This window comes from Myotis brandtii, unplaced genomic scaffold (assembly GCF_000412655.1).
Source record: "Myotis brandtii unplaced genomic scaffold, ASM41265v1 scaffold68, whole genome shotgun sequence".
Lineage (NCBI taxonomy): Eukaryota > Metazoa > Chordata > Mammalia > Chiroptera > Vespertilionidae > Myotis > Myotis brandtii.
Genome location: NW_005370657.1, coordinates 796,874 through 813,680, shown reverse-complemented (window position 1 = coordinate 813,680; position 16,807 = coordinate 796,874). Strand labels below are relative to the sequence as shown.

The 16,807-nt window shown below is 46.8% G+C and overlaps 1 protein-coding gene across 1 annotated transcript in view; it reads right to left on the bottom strand.

Annotated features, from left to right (window-relative positions):
• WDR34 (WD repeat domain 34) overlaps positions 1-16,807 on the bottom strand; it is a 34,272-nt gene that overhangs the window by 14,001 nt on the left and 3,464 nt on the right. The window contains exons 3-4 of the mRNA XM_014529301.1: positions 9,682-9,686; positions 1,390-1,397 (exon numbers count right to left, since the gene is read on the bottom strand). Coding sequence (XP_014384787.1) covers positions 1,390-1,397; positions 9,682-9,686 — 13 coding nt within the window. The remainder of the gene's footprint in view (positions 1-1,389; positions 1,398-9,681; positions 9,687-16,807) is intronic.

Here is a 16,807-nt window from a genome sequence, read left to right as displayed (position 1 = left end):
GGCGAGTTCTAAGACCCGCAGGCCCTGGACCAGCAGGGCAGCCTGGGCCTCCCAGCAGAGCCGAGGACCGCGCTGCTCCGGTTGGCGGCCACCTCTGCTCTCCAGTTTCCGCCCCGATAGAAGGATCATTTAAAATATCCATATGCGGAGCCAGAGGGGTTGAATCGTTGGAAGGCCCAGATGAGGTTGCCTGCAGAAAAAGCCTTGTTAAATGGAAAGTAAAGAGCCAGTTACTGCCCCGGCCGGTTTGGCTCAGTGGATAGAGCCTTGGCCCACGGACCGAAGGGTCCCAGGTTCGAGTCCGGTCAAGAGGCTGTCGGCGCCATCTTTGAATTGGTCAGAACGCTTCCTTCAAGGCCCAGAAAAAGGAGAACAGTTATTCTTTTTAGCGGGTGCTACAAGCATGACCAATGTTAGATACACCATCCCCCGAATGGGCACGCTTGAGGCAGGCGCGGCTTCTCCCGTGGGGAGGGAAGTGCGACAGTGAGCCGCCGCGCCCGGAGGGCTACGTGTGTTGATCTTATTAAAGCCTCAGAACACCGCCAGGAAGAAGCAGATGTTTTCTGCCCCATGAGCGTGCGGATGGCAGAGTCACGCCCTGGGTCACCCAGGAAAGCCCACGTGCACCTGCCCAAGACCCCACAGAGGGCTGCCCGGCCCCAAAGCCCTGTCCTGAGCCTCTCGGCACGACCCTCCCGCCAGGTCCCTGGGCCGCCTCCCTGCCATCCCCAAACTCTCAGGGGTGGAAATGCCCAATTAGGGGCCCTGTGCACACAGACCAAGTCCTCATAGGGCCCTGCTTCAGCCGAGGCCGTGAGGACCAATGAAGAGAATCAGGGATGCTGAGAACGAGACGCTGTGGAAAGTTCTTCCTACTGTTCCTGGAAGGCACCCTGGCCCTTGGCGGGTCTGCCCGGGCCCAGACCGCAGTGTGCGGGTTCTTGACTTTGTGCAGGAAAAGTCTCACAACCCGGATTCAGGTGCATTTAGTGTAGAGGACGTTCATTAAAGCTGGGAACAGTGCAGGAGAGGGACTAGGTGGGGAAATGGGCCTGGCTGGGCTGCGCTGACTCACGAAGAAGTCAGAGGAAAGAGGGCCTCGGGGGAGGCTCAGGGGACTTTCGCTGCCCGGGTTGTAAGCCTCCTGGGATTGCTTTAGGAGATGCTCTGGGAGGAGGGGGCGGGAGGAACTAACCTGCCCCTGGGAGGGAGAGCAGGACTGGGACCTGGATTTGAGGGGATTTAAAAGGCTGAGCTTTTAGGGGACGTCTGAGCGGAGGATCCAGTATTTGTCAGTTTTATGCTGATGTACCAAAAAGAGATTTATTCTTTTAACTTCCTCTGTGCCTGGGTGTGGTTGGCAAATGGCACTAACTGGATGTCTGCCGTCTCCCTGAGTAGGGTGATTTGAGCAATTTACCCTCCGGTCGGGGAGGAGACAGGCAAAGGACTTACTCCTAAGTGTCCTTGGTTCAGGGAGCATAGGAGTTACTAGCGGGCTGCAGACTGCGTGGCATCTAGATTTTCTGGTGGCTGCAAGCTGCTGTTGAACTATCTGTCTCGGTTCCCCTATCCCACTTGTCCTGGCTTACTAGCCGCTCTCACTACAAAGAAAGAGCCAGACAAGGTTCTTCTGGTGAGGCCCTCCTAATGCTAGAAAAAACTTGCAAACATCACCAAGGATTCCAGAAATCACATCAAAACGAAGCTCATGGCTGTGGATGTCAGGAGGCCTGCATTTGAAGTCTAGGATGCTGTGTGTCCTCTTAGGCTCAGTACCTCTCTGGGCTTGGGGTTCCCAGCTGTGAAATGAGGCTGTAAGACCAGACCTGCTTTACCCAGCCAAAGAAGGAAAACATTTGATGCCCGGCCGGTGTGGCTCAATGGTTGAGTGTTGACCTATGAACCAGGAGGTCATGGTTCCCATAATTCAATTCCATTCCTGGTCAGGGCTTGTGGGCTTGATCCCCCAGTAGGGGGAATGCAGGAGGCAGCCAATCAATGGTTTTCTTTCATCATTGATGTTTCTGTCTCTCTCAGCCTCTCCCTTCCTCTCTGAAATTAATAAAAACATCGTTTTAAGAAAGAAAGAAGAAAGAAAGAAAGAAAGAGAGAAAGAAAGAAAGAAAGAAAGAAAGAAAGAAAGAAAGAAAGAAAGAAAGAAAGAAACATTTTAGGAAGAGAAGGGTGTGGGTAAGGTCAGAAAGGAAGGAAGGAAGGAAGGAAGGAAGGAAGGAAGGAAGGAAGGAAGGAAGGAAGAAAGAAAGAAAGAAAAGACATTTTAGGAAGAGAAGGGTGTGGGTAAGGTCCAAAGTATTAAATGCCCAAACAGGTCAATAAAGAGAATGGCAAAAACTAGATTGGCAGTTTAGATGATATCTGGTGGCCTTGGCAATTTCATCGGAGTAGTGGGGACAAAAACCAGCCTGCAGAGGGTTTAGGAACAAAAGGAGGAAGCAGAGAAAGTAATGAACATTGTTGGGAAGCTAAACACAAGAAGTGGGTGTGAGTGCAAATTGGTAAAACCCAATTGGAGGGTAATTTTACCTTAAAGTATACCTTCCCTTTAATCTAGATATCCCACTTATGGGAATTCTTCCTCAGTTAACAATTACACATTCTCAGACATTGAGCCCCAAGGATATTCAGCAACATATCATTTATAATAATGTTACTACTCCGCCCACTAGTTGGGGGAAGGGAGGATCTATCAGTTACTATGTTAGTAGTGACTGATTCTGCAGTCAGTGTAAATGCCAAGCCAAGCTGTGGCACACAACAGGTGTTCACTAAGTATTTGAGAAGCAATTTCTTTATATATATACACACTAGAGGCCCAATGCGCAAAATTTGTGCAAAGGGCTTGGCCCTCACAGCCCCGGCTGCCCCTCGACACCCCAGCTTCATCTGGAAGGTCGTCCGAAAGGATGTCCCGAAGGTCATTCAGCTGTTAGGTCTAATTAGCATATTAGGTCTTTATTATATAGGACTTTTTTTTATTGATTTCAGAAAGGAAGGGAGAGGGAAAGAGAAATAGAAACATCAATGATGAGAGAGAATCATTGATTGGCTGCCTCCTGCACGCCCCCCACTGGGAATCGAGTCCCCAACCCAGGCATGTGCTTTTTTTTTTTTTAAATATTTTATTGATTTTTTACAGAGAGGGAGGAAGAGGGATAGAGAGTTAGAAACATCGATGAGTGAGAAACATTGATCAGCCAGGCATGTGCTCTTGACTTGAATCGAACCCAGGACCCTTCAGTCTGCAGTCCGGGGATCTATCCACTGAGCCAAACGAGCTATGGTTAAGTATTTGGAAAAGAATGGACAGAGGCCCTTGGTTTAGAGTATTTCTGACACATGGTATAGAGTCTCAGGTGGCATTAACACTATTGTTATATAGATGTTTACATGTAGCAAAACGTTTGCAACATATGAAAGATATTTATAAAATGCGATTTACATACAGTACATCTCATTTTTATAACAACATGTTTCTCTTTTTCTTTTTTCTTTTTTAATTACAGTTGACATTCAATATTATTTTATATTAGTTTTAGGTGTTACAATGGGATTCCTAATGTATGAGTGGCCTTTGACTTCTAAGTCATGGCTGCCATCATTTTGTAGGAATAGTCTTACCTTGTCCTGGAAGAAGCAGGGAATTTTTTTTTTAAATATATTTTATTGATTTCTGACAGAGAGGAAGGGAGAGGGATAGAGAGTTAGAAACATTGATGAGAGAGAAACATCGATCAACTGCCTCCTGCACACCTCCTACTGGGGATGTGCCAGCAACCAAGGTACATGCCCTTGACCAGAATCGAACCTGGGACCCTTCAGTCCGCAGGCTGACGCTCTATCCACTGAGCCAACCGGTTAGGGCAGAAGCAGGGAATTTGGTGCCCTCACTAACAAAACCTAGAAGTACAGATCCAAACATTGATAGTGTTCGCCTCTGGGTAATCTAAGTTTTGGGTGTTTATTTTTGTTAATATACTTTTATTGATTTTTAGAGAGAGAGAGAAAGAAAGAAAGAGCATCTATTGGCTGCCTCCTGCATGTTCCCTATTGGGGATCAAGCCCACCACCCAGGCAAGTGCCCTGACCAGGAATTGAACTGACCACCTCTTGGTGCATGAGCAGATGCTCAACCACTGAGCCACACCAGCTGGGCAGGTTTTTGGGAGGTTCTTTTTAGATTTTATTTCGCTGCTCTAACTTTTATTTCTTTTACCCTCACCAAGGATATGCTTAGAGAGAGGAAAGCAGAGAGAGAGAGAAACATTGACGTGAAAAAGAAACATCAATTGGTTATCTTCAGTTCATACCCCAACCAGGAAGTGAACCTGAAACCCAGGTATGTACCCTGACCAGAAATCAAACCGTCACTCTTTCGGTGCATGGGACAATGCTCCCACCAACTGAACCGCTCTGGCCAGGCTGGGTAGTACAACTTTTATTTTCCTCTCTTTATAATGTTCAAGTTTTATGTGGCTTATATGTGAAAAGAAAGGAGTGAATGGATGAACAATAGACAGATGCTTAGCTGTGCTGGAGGGCACATTGTGTATATCCTGGGCGGGCAGACAATTGAGGAAACATTTCTAGGATGGAAAAGTCCTGAGCCCAGCGGGCGTGGCTCAGTAGTTGAATGTGGACCCGTGAACCAGGAGGTCACGGTTTGATTCCCAGTCAGGGCATATGCCCGGGGGGCAGGAGGCAGCCCGATTGGATTCACTCTCATAATTGTTATTTCTGTCTCTCTCTCCCTCTCCCTTCCTCTCTGAAACCAATAAAAATATATTTTTTAAAAAGGAAGAAAGAAAGGAAGGAAGGGAGGGAGGGAGGGAGGAAGGGTTTTTTTTAAAGAGAGAGAGGAAGGAAGGAAGGGAGGGAGGGAGGGAGGGAGGAAGGTTGGTTTGAGCCACATGTGTGCTAGAGAGGTGAAGGCTGAAAGGGAAGGAGGCTCCCTGGAGGATGGGCTAGGGGGGAGGAAGAGGAGGGGGAGAAGCACCATGAAGCCACAGGCCCATTCCAGATTAGTCTGACAGCTCCACCTGTCCTCTGGCCTCCAGGCACCCTCCCGCTCTGGAACGCTCCTCAAAATTATAATTAAGTAACACGTTAGTAATGCCTTTTTTGTCCCAGTAGGTCAGCTCCACCAACATGGGGACCACGGTTGTCTCCAGAGCCCAGTACTGGGCCTGGCAGACACATTAAGACTAATTGAGTCTGGCCGGTGTGGCTCAGTTGGCTGAGCATGGCCCGTGCACCAAGAGGTCACTGGTTCCATTCCCAGCCAGGGCACAAGCCCAGGTTTTGGACTCGATCCCTGGTAGGGGGTGTGCAGGAGGCCGTCGATCAATGATTCTCTCTCCTCATTGATGTTTCTTCTCCCTCTCCCTTCCTCTCTCTCCAAAATCAATTAAAAACACACATATATTTTGTTAAAGACTAATTGAATGAACATCTAGCCCTCAGTAAGTTCAGTTTCCTGCCTTACAGGCAGAGCCCCTTGTAGATCTCAAAAGGACTTCCCGGAAGCCTCCTGCTTCCTACCTCGACTTCTCACTGCACAAAAGCTCAATGTGTATTCGGGAATGTTCAGCCGCATTCAAGGAGGCGCTTGCAAGGAATGAAAAAAGAAAGCAATCCCATTTTTATTCCCAGCTATCCTTTATTATTACTATTTTTGTTCTTTTTTTTAAATTATTATTACAGTTGTCATTTAATCATATATTAGTAGACATTTATACATCTTACCTGGCACCATACATACTTATTACAGTATTATTGACTATATTTTCTACAAGATACCCCAATTTTAAATCCCTGGTGACAATAATATTATGAACATTCAGTTCCGTTTAGTAAATGACTCAACCTTTTTTTTAATGTTCTTTTTTTAATTGATTTTTAGAAAGAGAGAGAAACATTGATTTGTTGTTCCACTTATTTATGCACTCATTGGTTGCTTCTTGTTTGTGCCCGACAGGGGGTCACCGTAACCTTGGTGAATTGGGACGAAGCTCTAACCAATGGAACTACCCGGACCAGGGCTGACTCAATTTTTGAATGTTTGTTACCCCAAAGATGAAACAACTAATTGTAATATAATAATACCTCAAAGGGTATGGAGTTCTCACCATGTGCTAAGTAAGCACTTTGCATGAATCCCCACAACATCCTGACAGGCTAGGTATTATTACAACCCACTTTTCACAGATGTAGGAAAGAATGAAGGCTCAGAGACCTTGGGTTTCTCACTCAACTTTGTGCATAGCTGGCGAGTGATGGAGGTTAGATTAAAACCCAGAACTGCCTGATTCAAAAGCCCATGCTTGTCCGATGTGCAGGAGGCAGCCGGTCAACGATTCTCTCTCATCACTGATGTTTCTCTCTATCTTTCCCTCTCCCTCTCTCCCTGAAATCAATAAAAAATATATATTTTTAAAAAGCCCATGCTCCTTTCTTTAAATCACTCTGTGCCTCAATTTTCTTGTCTGCAAAATGGGGATACTAAGGCCTATCTCATGCAGTTGAAATATGACTGAATGAGGTAGCACTTGGAGAGCAAGCACACAAACGTCTTAATTATTCATATTATTATTAGCACCAAGCCGCAGGGGAGCAGGGAGACCCCACAAAGGGAGACCGGGCCTTAAAGGATGGGAGAGATTGCGAGCCACCCTTGTGCTAGGTTCTGCCCTGAATGAGCTTAACCCTGCACAGGAGAGGCCGTTACAATGCCCTGTGAGTCAGCTCTGGGTGATGGACTGGGATGCAGAATCAGGAGGAGGGAGGGGAGGGCTTCTGGACTGAGGTCTGAAGAAAGAGAAGTCAGTCTGGCAAGAATAACCTAAAGGCAAAGAGAGGAGTGGGAGGAGGGGGAGAGTCTGCAAAGTGGAAGAAAGAGCACCATGGAGTCGCCAAGCACGGAAAGAACCTGGTGCCTCGATGCGGCAGGTGGTCAGGGCCAGATCACGAAGGCACTAAAGGGACACAAAGTTTGGACTTTCTCACTGTGGCATCTGGAACACATGGATGGCTTTTCAGCTAGAAAGTGACTTCGTTTGGATTTATGTTTTTATTTGTCTGTTTGTTTGATTTTTATTGATCTTAGAGAGAAGAAGCAAGGGAGAGAGAGAAACATCGATGTGAGAGAGAAACATTGATTGGTTGCCTCCTGCACACGCCTGGATCCGGGATCGAACCCACAACCTTTTGGTGCACGGGAGGATGCTCAACCAACTGAACCACACCAGTCAGGGCGGATTTACGTATTTTAAGAAGAGCCTGGCCCGGCTGGTGTGGCTCAGTGGTTGAGCATTGACCTATGAACCAGGAGGTTGTGGTTCGATTCCCTGTCAGGGCACATACCCAGGCTGTGGGGCCATGCAGGAGGCAGCCAATCAATGATTCTCTTTCATCATTAAAAAAAAATTTTTTTAGGGATAGTGGAAGAGAGAAAGACAAAGAGAAACATCCATGTAAAAGAAACACATCAATTGGTTGCCTCCTGCACTCACCCTGACCAGGGCCTGGGCCTGGGAGGAGCCTGCAACCAAGGTACATGCCCTTGACCAGAATCAAGCCCAGGACACTTCAGTCCCCAGGCCAAGGCTCTAACCACTGAGCAAACGGTAGGGCCTCTCTCATCATCGATGTTTCTATCTCTCTTTCCCTCTCCCTTCTTCTCTGAAATCAATATACTGTATATAAAACAGAGCCTGGCTGCAGAGTGGAGAGTGGATTGTAACAAGGAGGTTTCCATCGCCCAGCTCAGCCCCACTAATGCATTGTCTCTAAAGTGCCTTCTGGAATTTCCCTGGCCGTCTTTCTGTGCTCTGAAGTTTAAGATCCACTTAAGGAGAATTTAGGACTCAAGGCATTATCAATGAAATAAGAGCCACTTCGAAGGGAACATCCCATGAAGTTCTGGGTTGTAGGCATTTTTACCTTCAAGTCACACAGGCAGCCTTCCCAGCTTAGCCCTGGGACGCCCTTACCAGCATGCATTCATTCATTCATTCATTCACTCACTCACTCATTCATTCATTCACTCACTCACTCAGTCATTCATTCATTCACTCACTCAGTCAGTCATTCATTCATTCACTCACTCACTCACCCAGCAGATGATTTCCTGCACCTCCTATGGGTCAGACACTGAGCTGGGGAGCAGCTGACACCACCAAGCACTCCTGCTTTCTTGGAATTTACACCCTGAGCACTGACACGGCGCACGTAATTACAGGGTGAGAAGTGCTTTGAAGATTCTTGGTCGTTATGGTGAGGACATGGCTGCCACTGGGGAGATGGAGAGTGGGGTGGACAGGAAGTGGTGTTAACAGGCCCAGCCCCATGCCTCTCACATGGAAGAGCACAGATAACTGTTTTATTCAACAAATATTAATTGAATGCTACTGTGACCCAAGCACCGCAGACACATACCGCAGGGAAGGGAGCCCTCTAGGAAAGGTAACGTACGAGAGGTGAATTCTTCAGTCCCTCCAGGGCCAAGACTCCCTGCCGGCCCCACCCTCTCTCGGCCCCTCTGCTTCGCCCCAACCCATCCCCCACCCGGAAAGGCCCAGCTCAAAGGTGGACAGAAGACAAAGGGGCCTTAATAAGCCCTTTAAAACTGCTTTGTCAGAGCTGGAGTAGAGAGCAGGAAGGAAGGGAAGGACAATGGGATGAAACGCCCTCCCCTTTCCCCGCGGGAGCCCGGGAAGACAAACCCTTCTCCAGCCCTCCCAGGCCTGGCCGCGCACCCCAGACCTGAGCTGTCATCATCCAGCTAGGAGCCAGCAAAGGGGGTTTTTCTTCGGGCCTGCCATGTGTGAGCCCCACGCTGAGCCAGTCAGTGACTTGCCCTACTAGGACCTCACGGAGGGGAGTTTGGGGAGTTTGGCATCTGGCAGTAGGGTTTCAAATGTTGGCTCTCCTGCGCAGTTGCTGTGTGACCTCGTGCCCTTCCTGACCCTCTCTGTGCCTCAGTTTCCTCTGCCTGGAACACTGGCCTCCGGCTCTGCGAGGCATTGGCTCCTTTGGATTTTTGAAGCCTGAGATTGCGTCTTCTTAGACCCATCTCTGAAGACCTGGTTGAAAGAGCCCTCCTTGCCCTGGACAGTTGGTGGGAGGGTCTTGGACGAAAGGGTCACAGGTTTGGTTCCCTATTGGGGCACATGCCTAGGTTTCGGGTTTGATCCCCAGTTGAGAAAGAGAGAGAGAGAGAGAGAGAGTCCTTCCTTGTTATCCTCCATTGCAAGCCCGGTGGGCCGTCTGGTTGGCTGCCTTCTCAGTGCGGTATCAGCCTTCCCTGTGTGCTCCCGCTTGGCAGTCTGTGTGTCCCTCCCGCCAGGCGCTGGGCCCATGGTCTCCTGGGCCTCCAGTGCACCCACCGCGAATGAGCACACAGGCTCTGGAGGGTAACAATACCTGCCACACCTGGTCGCTGGGAGACCGGTGCCTCTGACACCTGGTGGAAGGGCTTATAGACTGGAGCCACCACTCCAGTCCCTGCTCTGCACCAGGCCTTTGTGTTTGGGGCCGGCGAGACCCTGCAGATGGAGAGTCGGGTAAAGCAGGTGGATAGTCATGACTCCAGATGCAGGTGGCCCAGGGCCCATTACTAGCACACAGATAACCGGGCTCAGAAAGACTGATTTGTCACGCGGCTGAGTTTATAGCTTTGTTGTTTTTTTGGTTTTTTGGGGGGAAGCAAATCGGAACTTACACACAAGGTGCCCTTCAATCAGTTACCTTATAAGGTTATGATGTATTTTATTCTGAGGCTACACTTGAACTCAGTGTTATCACAGCTTCTGGAACTATCATTTTAGCCTGATAGCCCTAAAAAAATAAAAATATCATCTATCCCTTGAATTGAGATTTTTTTTATATTTAAAATTTGTAAAATTTATTTTTATTTGAAATTATACTTTACTGTACATTCAATATTATTTTCAGGTGTATAAGGTATTGGTTAGACAATCATATACTTTACAAAGTGTTCCCCTGATATTTCTAGTGCCTCACCGGCACCCTGCAAGTTATTATAGTACTAGAGGCCCGGTACGTGCACTGGGTGTGGGGGGGGGGGGGTGGTCCCTCAACCCAGCCTGCACCATCTCATAGTCCGGGACCCCTCTGAGATGTCCAACTGCGGACTAGGGAGCAGGCCTAAGCCGGCAGTCGGACATCCCCCGAGGGGTCCTTAGTGCTGTCACGGAGGCGGGAGAGGCTCCCGCCATAGCTGCTGTGCTCGCCAGCCGTGGGCCCAGCTTCTGGCTGAGCGATGCTCTCCCTGTGGGAGTGCACTGACCACCCGGGGGCAGCTCCTGCGTTAAGCGTCTGCCCCCCTGGTGGTCAGTGTGCGTCATAGCAACTGGTCGTTCCACTGTTTGGTCGATTTGCATATTAACCTTTTATTATATAGGATCATTGACTCTATTCCCTATGCTGTACTTTACATCCCCATGACTGTTTTGTAACTACCAATCTCTACTTCTCCATCCCTTTAGCTTTGTTACCCAGTCCCCCCAGCCCCTCCCCTCTGGCAATCATCAGTGTGTCTCTGTATCTTTGAGACTGTTTCTGTTTTGTTTGTTTATTTATATAGTTTTTTATTTACTTTTTCTTGATTTTAGAGAGAGAAGAAGGGAGAAGGAGAGAGAACCATTGATGTGAGGAACATCCATCGATTGGTCGCCTTTTACACGCACCCCGACGCACACACCTGGGGATAGAATCCGAAACCTGGGCATGTGCCCTAACTGGGAATGAAATTGGTGACTCTTTGATGCACAGAATGACTCTCAACCAACTGAGCCACACCGGTCAGGGCATATTGTTCTTTAGATTCCACATGTGAGTGAAATCATATGGTATTTGCCGTGTCTGAGTGACTTATTTCACTTAGCATAATACCCTCTATCTCGGTCCATCCATGCTGTCGCAAATGGTAAAGTTTGTTCTTTTTATGGCTGAGTAATATTCCATTGCATACATGTACCACATCTTCTTTATCTACTCGTCTACTGAGAAGTACTTGGGTTGCCTCCATAGCTTGGCTATTATCAATAATGCTGCAATGAACACAGGGGTGCATATATTCTTTCGAATTGGTGCTTTGGAATTTTTCAGATATATTCCCAAAAGTGGAATCGCTGGGTTATGAGGCAGTTCCATTTTTTATGTATTTTTTTATTTATTATTATTTTTTGTTAATCCTTACTGGAGGATCCCTGCTCCTCCCCCCACACCCCTGCCGCCCCGTATTGCTTTGCAGAGAGAGAGAGTGGAAGGGAGGGAAGGAGGAGGGAGAGAGGGGGTGTGTGTGTGAGTAAGAGAGAGAGAGAAACATCAATGTGAGAGAGACACATTGGTTGCCTCCCCCATGGTCCCTGACCAGGGATGGGGAGTGAACCGTAACTAAGATACATACCCTTGAGCAGGAATCAAACCCTAGACCCTTCAGTGTGGGGGGCCCATACTCTAACCACTGGGAAACACCGGTAAGGGCCCATTTTTTATTTTTTGAGGAACCTCCACACTGTTTTCCACACTGGCTGCACCAATCTGTATTCCCTACAGTACACAAGGGTTCTCTTTCTCCACATCCTCGCCAACACTTGTTATTTGTAAGAGGGATTGTATTTTTAGAATCAAGATTTATTCGGAGACAAAATACAGTCGTGCACCACATCACAACGTTTCAGTCAACAATAGCCCGCAGTGCACTGCTCACATGTTTGTGGTGACGCCAGTGTAAACAAAGCTACTGTCTGGCCAGTCTTGTAAAAATAAAGCCCAAGCAATTAGGTGCAGTGCATAAGACTTGGTGGTGAAAATAAGTTACTATGTTACTGGTTTATGTATTTACTATACTATCCTTTTTTTGAAAAGAATGTTCTTATTGATTTCAGAGAAAGGAAGGGAGAGGGAGCAAGAGATAAGAGAGAATCATTTATTGGCTGCCTCCTGCACGCCCCCTACTGGGGATCCAGCCCAAAACCTGGACATGTGCCCTGACTGGGAATCAAATTGTGACCTAGTTCATAGGATGATGCTCAACCACTGAGTTACACTGGCCAGGCTGTACTTTACTTTAAGAAAAAAAAGAGACTTATTATGGAAAGGATGCAAAGGAGCATGACTAAATCAATAAACTTTACAAAAAAATCCTCACTAAAGGCTAAGCTTAGAGAGAGGAAGAGAGAGAGAGAGAGAGAGAGAGAGAGAGAGAGAAACTTCGATTAGTTGCCTCCCATATGCTTCCCGACTAGGGACCAAACCAGCAACCTACATATGTGGCCCTGACCGGGAATCGAACCCACAACCCTTTGGTGTACACGTTGGTGCTCCAACCTACTGAGCCACCCAGCCAGGGCTATACTCTACTTTTATTTTATTTTTTAATATATTTTATTGATTTTTTACAGAGAGGAAGGGAGAGGGATAGAGAGTTAGAAATATCGATGAGAGAGAAACATCGATCAGCTGCCTCCTGCACACCCCCTACTGGGGATGTGCCCAGCAACCAAGGTACATGCCCTTGACCAGAATCGAACCTGGGACCCTTGAGTCCGCAGGCTGACGCTCTATCCACTGAGCCAAACCAGTTAGGGCAATATACTCTACTTTTAATTGTTATTTTATTAATCGTTATTTTAGAGTGTACTTTACTTATAAAAAAGTTTGCTGTAATTCAGTATGCTATGTTATACCAGCAGCAGCCCCATACAGCTGTTTACCAAGTCTCTTGATTGCAACATTTTCTCTTGTGCTCGATTTAATCTCCTGCTATTTTATAAATTTAGTTGTGCCTAAGTGTACAGTGTTTATAAAGTCCACAGTCGGGGACAATAATGTCACACTCACCGCTCACTCACTGACTCACCCAGAGCAACTTCCACTCCTATAAGCTCCATTCTAGGTTAAGCCCCTATGGGTGTACCATTTTTTATCCTTTATGTGTGTTTTTACTGTACCTTTTCTATTATTATTATTATTGTTTTTATTGATTTTAGAGAGAGGAAGGAAGAGGGATAGAGAAATAGAAATATCAATGAGAGAGAAACATCGATTGGCCACCTCCTGCATGCCCCCCACTGAGGATCAAGCCCACAACCCGGGCATGCGCCCTGACCAGGAATTGAACAGGTGATCTCCTGGTTCATGGGTCAATGCTCAACCACTGAACCACACTGTCTGGGCTACTTTTAAAAAATTATTGATTGATTTAGAGAGAGAGAGAGGCAGGGAGAGAGAAACAGTGATTTGCTGTTCCACTTATTCATCACTCACTGATTGACTCGTGTATGTGCCTATAGTGGGGATGGATCTGCAATCTTGGTGTATCTGGACGATGCTCTAACCAACTGAGCTGCCCTGCTAGGGCTATTGTACCTTTTCTATTTTAGATACACAAGTACTTACCATGGTGTTACAGTGGCCTCCAGTATTCAATCTGGTAGCATGCTGTCCAGGCTTGTCCCCCAGGAGTAATAGGCCAGACCAGTGGTCGGCAAACTCATTAGTCAACAGAGCCAAATATCAACAGTACAATGATTGAAATTTCTTTTGAGAGCCCAATTTTTTAAACTTAAACTATATAGGTAGGTACGTTGTTATTAACTTAATTAGGGTACTCCTAAGGCTTAGGAAGAACCACACTCAAGGGGCCAAAGAGCCGCATGTGGCTCATGAGCCACAGTTTGCCGACCACGGGGCTAGACCATCTGGGTTTGGGTAAGTTCACTCTGTGATGTTCACACAACAAAATCGCCTAATGACACGTTATTCAGAACATACCCCTGTCATCCAGGGGCACATGACTGCAAATTATTATGCTGGGACTTATCGAGGTGATCTCTTTCAATCTCGAAAATGTGGTGTCAATATGACTTTTGTTCCAGTTCATTTGGAAGAATATACCTGTAATAACGCCCAATAAAGCTCCTGAAATTGAAGAATAATGAAAGAAGCCAAGTTCCACCACATTTTAAGATATAAAGTCAGATGAAAAGATGACATGTATGGTTTCATTCATATAAAATGTCCCAAAAGGCAAATTATAAAATGTCCAGAAGCTCGGCTCTCTGAGAGAGGCCCATGGGCTGGCCTCCCTGGGCTCTCCGAGGCTCAGCTCGGCTCTTCAGGGCTAGGTTAGCTAGACCCTGAGGCACCAAGCGTCCACTAGACTCCGAGGCTGGCATCCGTCTTTTTTTTATATATATATATATTTTATTGATTTTTTACAGAGAGGAAAGGAGAGGGATAGAGAGTTAGAAATATCAATGAGAGAGAAACATTGATCAGCTGCCTCCTGCACACCCCCTACTGGGGATGTGCCCGCAACCAAGGTACATGCCCTTGACTGGAATCGAACCCGGACCCTTCAGTCTGCAGGCCGACGCTCTGTCCACTGAGCCAAACCGGTCAGGGCAGTCTTTTTTTTTATATATATAATGTGTTTTTACTGATTTCAGAGAGGAATGGAGAGCGAGAGAAAAACATCAATGATGAGATAATCATTGACTGGTTTCCTCCTGCACGCCCCACGCTGGGGATCGAGCCCGCCATCCAGGCATGTGCCCTGACCGGGAATGGAACCACAACCTCCTGATTCACAGGTCGATGCTCAACCACTGAGCCACACTGGCCAGCTGGCTGGGCAACTCTTCTGTCCTTCAGATTTGGGGGCAAGATTCTTTGAGTATGGATTCTTCATTTGGTTTGATTCTCCCAGCTGTAAAATGAGGTCATAACCCTATTCTGAAAAGGTTGATGTGAGGGTTCAAAATGAGGATGCTTAGTGAATGCCTCTCATATGGCTAATGCTCAATAAAACGTAGCTGTTACAGTGATCCAACAGGGCACACAGATAACTAAACAGTACCGTGTTTTAACTGCTTTGGAAACTTCTGGTTCCCAGACGGAGCCTGGCCTCAGGTTGCAGAATGCTGGGGTCCAACCCCAGCAAGTCCAGGGGTCCCCAAAGGTGTGGACGGAGTCGGCGAAGAAGGAATGACACGGAGACAGCCTTCAGTTGATCAGCAGCCTAGCCAGGATCTCTAGCCAGGAACTCCAGCCAAGTTCTGGCTAGGACCTCCAGCGAAGTTCTGGTGTTCTCTTGCCAAGTTCTGTAGTCAGGTTCTGTTCAGGTTCTCCAGCCAGGTTCGAGCCCGGATCTCCAGTCAGGTTCTGTCGCCAAGTTCTAGTCAGGTTCTCTTGCCATGTTTTCTTGCTAGGTTCTGGCTCTAGGTTCTGTGTCCTGTTGTCTTGTTACATTTGTATTTATGCCAGTTGATTTTAATCCTGTCAATTTCTATTCCAAAGGTTAGGGCGTTGTTTCTTATCTCCATTCCAGGGAGTAAAGATTATGTAGCTTAAGCGTGATTGTTCTTAGTTAAAGTGATTAACTACCCGCCTGGCACTTAGTTAAGGGGTTTTATTCCCTCCCTAACTTCAGGGAAAAATTCCTACCTGGGGAAACAACCTTTCTCGGAGAGGTGACCTTGGTTAAAACACATAGCGCCAAGAAGGGGAGCAAACATATTAAGAACAGTATGCCATATATGCCAGGTCCCTTGAAACATATGCTGTGCAGATGTTTCTTCTCTGCAGCGACTGTGTCAAGCAGCAAGGATGGACCGGCTCCCGGCAGCAGAACATCCAGAATCTGTCAACTTTTGGGTGGGACAGAGGGGGGCCATTTGCCTTGCCTCCACCTTGCCTGCCGCCAAAGGAGCAGAGTTGCACAATTGCCTAGTAACACCTCTGGGAATCCAGGAAGTTAAAACTTTGGAAGCTTTGGAGGAAAGGAAAGGTGGGGTCTGGTATTTTGAATTTTCAGCTGACTTATGCCAAGTGGGTCTGTACGTAGGTCTAAATACTGGAACTCAGGTAATTTTTTAAAATGTAGCCCTGGCCGCCTGGTAGCTCAGTTGGTTAGAGTCTTCCTGATATGCCAAAGTTGTGGCCTTATTCCCAGGTCAGGGCACATGTATGAATCAACCAATGAATGCATTCTCTCTCTCCCCCCTCCCCCACCCCTTTCTTCTCTCTTCATATCAGTCAATCAATCAACAAAATTTTTTTAAGTGCAATATATTCATAAGATTCAAAATGTATAGCAGGGTAAAGAATGAAACATTTCAAAAAAAAAAAGAAAGAAAGAAAAAATAGAATAAAACATCTCCCTGTATCCCTGTCCTCTCATTTCTCATCACCCAGTCCCCTCCCCAGAGATGGTAGAGTTATCACACCTTCATGGGAGTCCTTCTGTTAAGTCCTTGAGTTCTAGATATACAGGGAAATAAGTGAAAGTGTGTTTTTTTCTATCCCCCTTTTATACCAGTACAAAAGGTAACATGCTAACTACTTGGTTTAGGACTTTATTTTTCACTTCACCACAGCTCCTGTGTCCTACTTGTGTTGCTTGTTGCTGAGCATTCCAGAAGCCTAAAGAAGTGAGATTGTTCTCATCTTTTGCTGTTACGATGTTGCAATGAATTGCCTAGTGTAGGTATCATCTCACAGCGGAGCAATGAATCTGCAGAATGAATTCCTAGAAGGGGAATTTCTGGGTCAAAGGAATGTGTTTTTCTACTTTTTTTAAAAAAAATATATTTTATTGATTTTTTTACAGAGAGGAAGGAAGAGGGTTAGAGAATTAGAAACATCAATGAGAGAGAAACATCGATCAGCTGCCTCCTGAACAGCCCCTACTGGGGATGTGCCCGCAACCAAGGTATATGCCCTTGACCGGAATCGAACCTGGGACCCTTCAGTC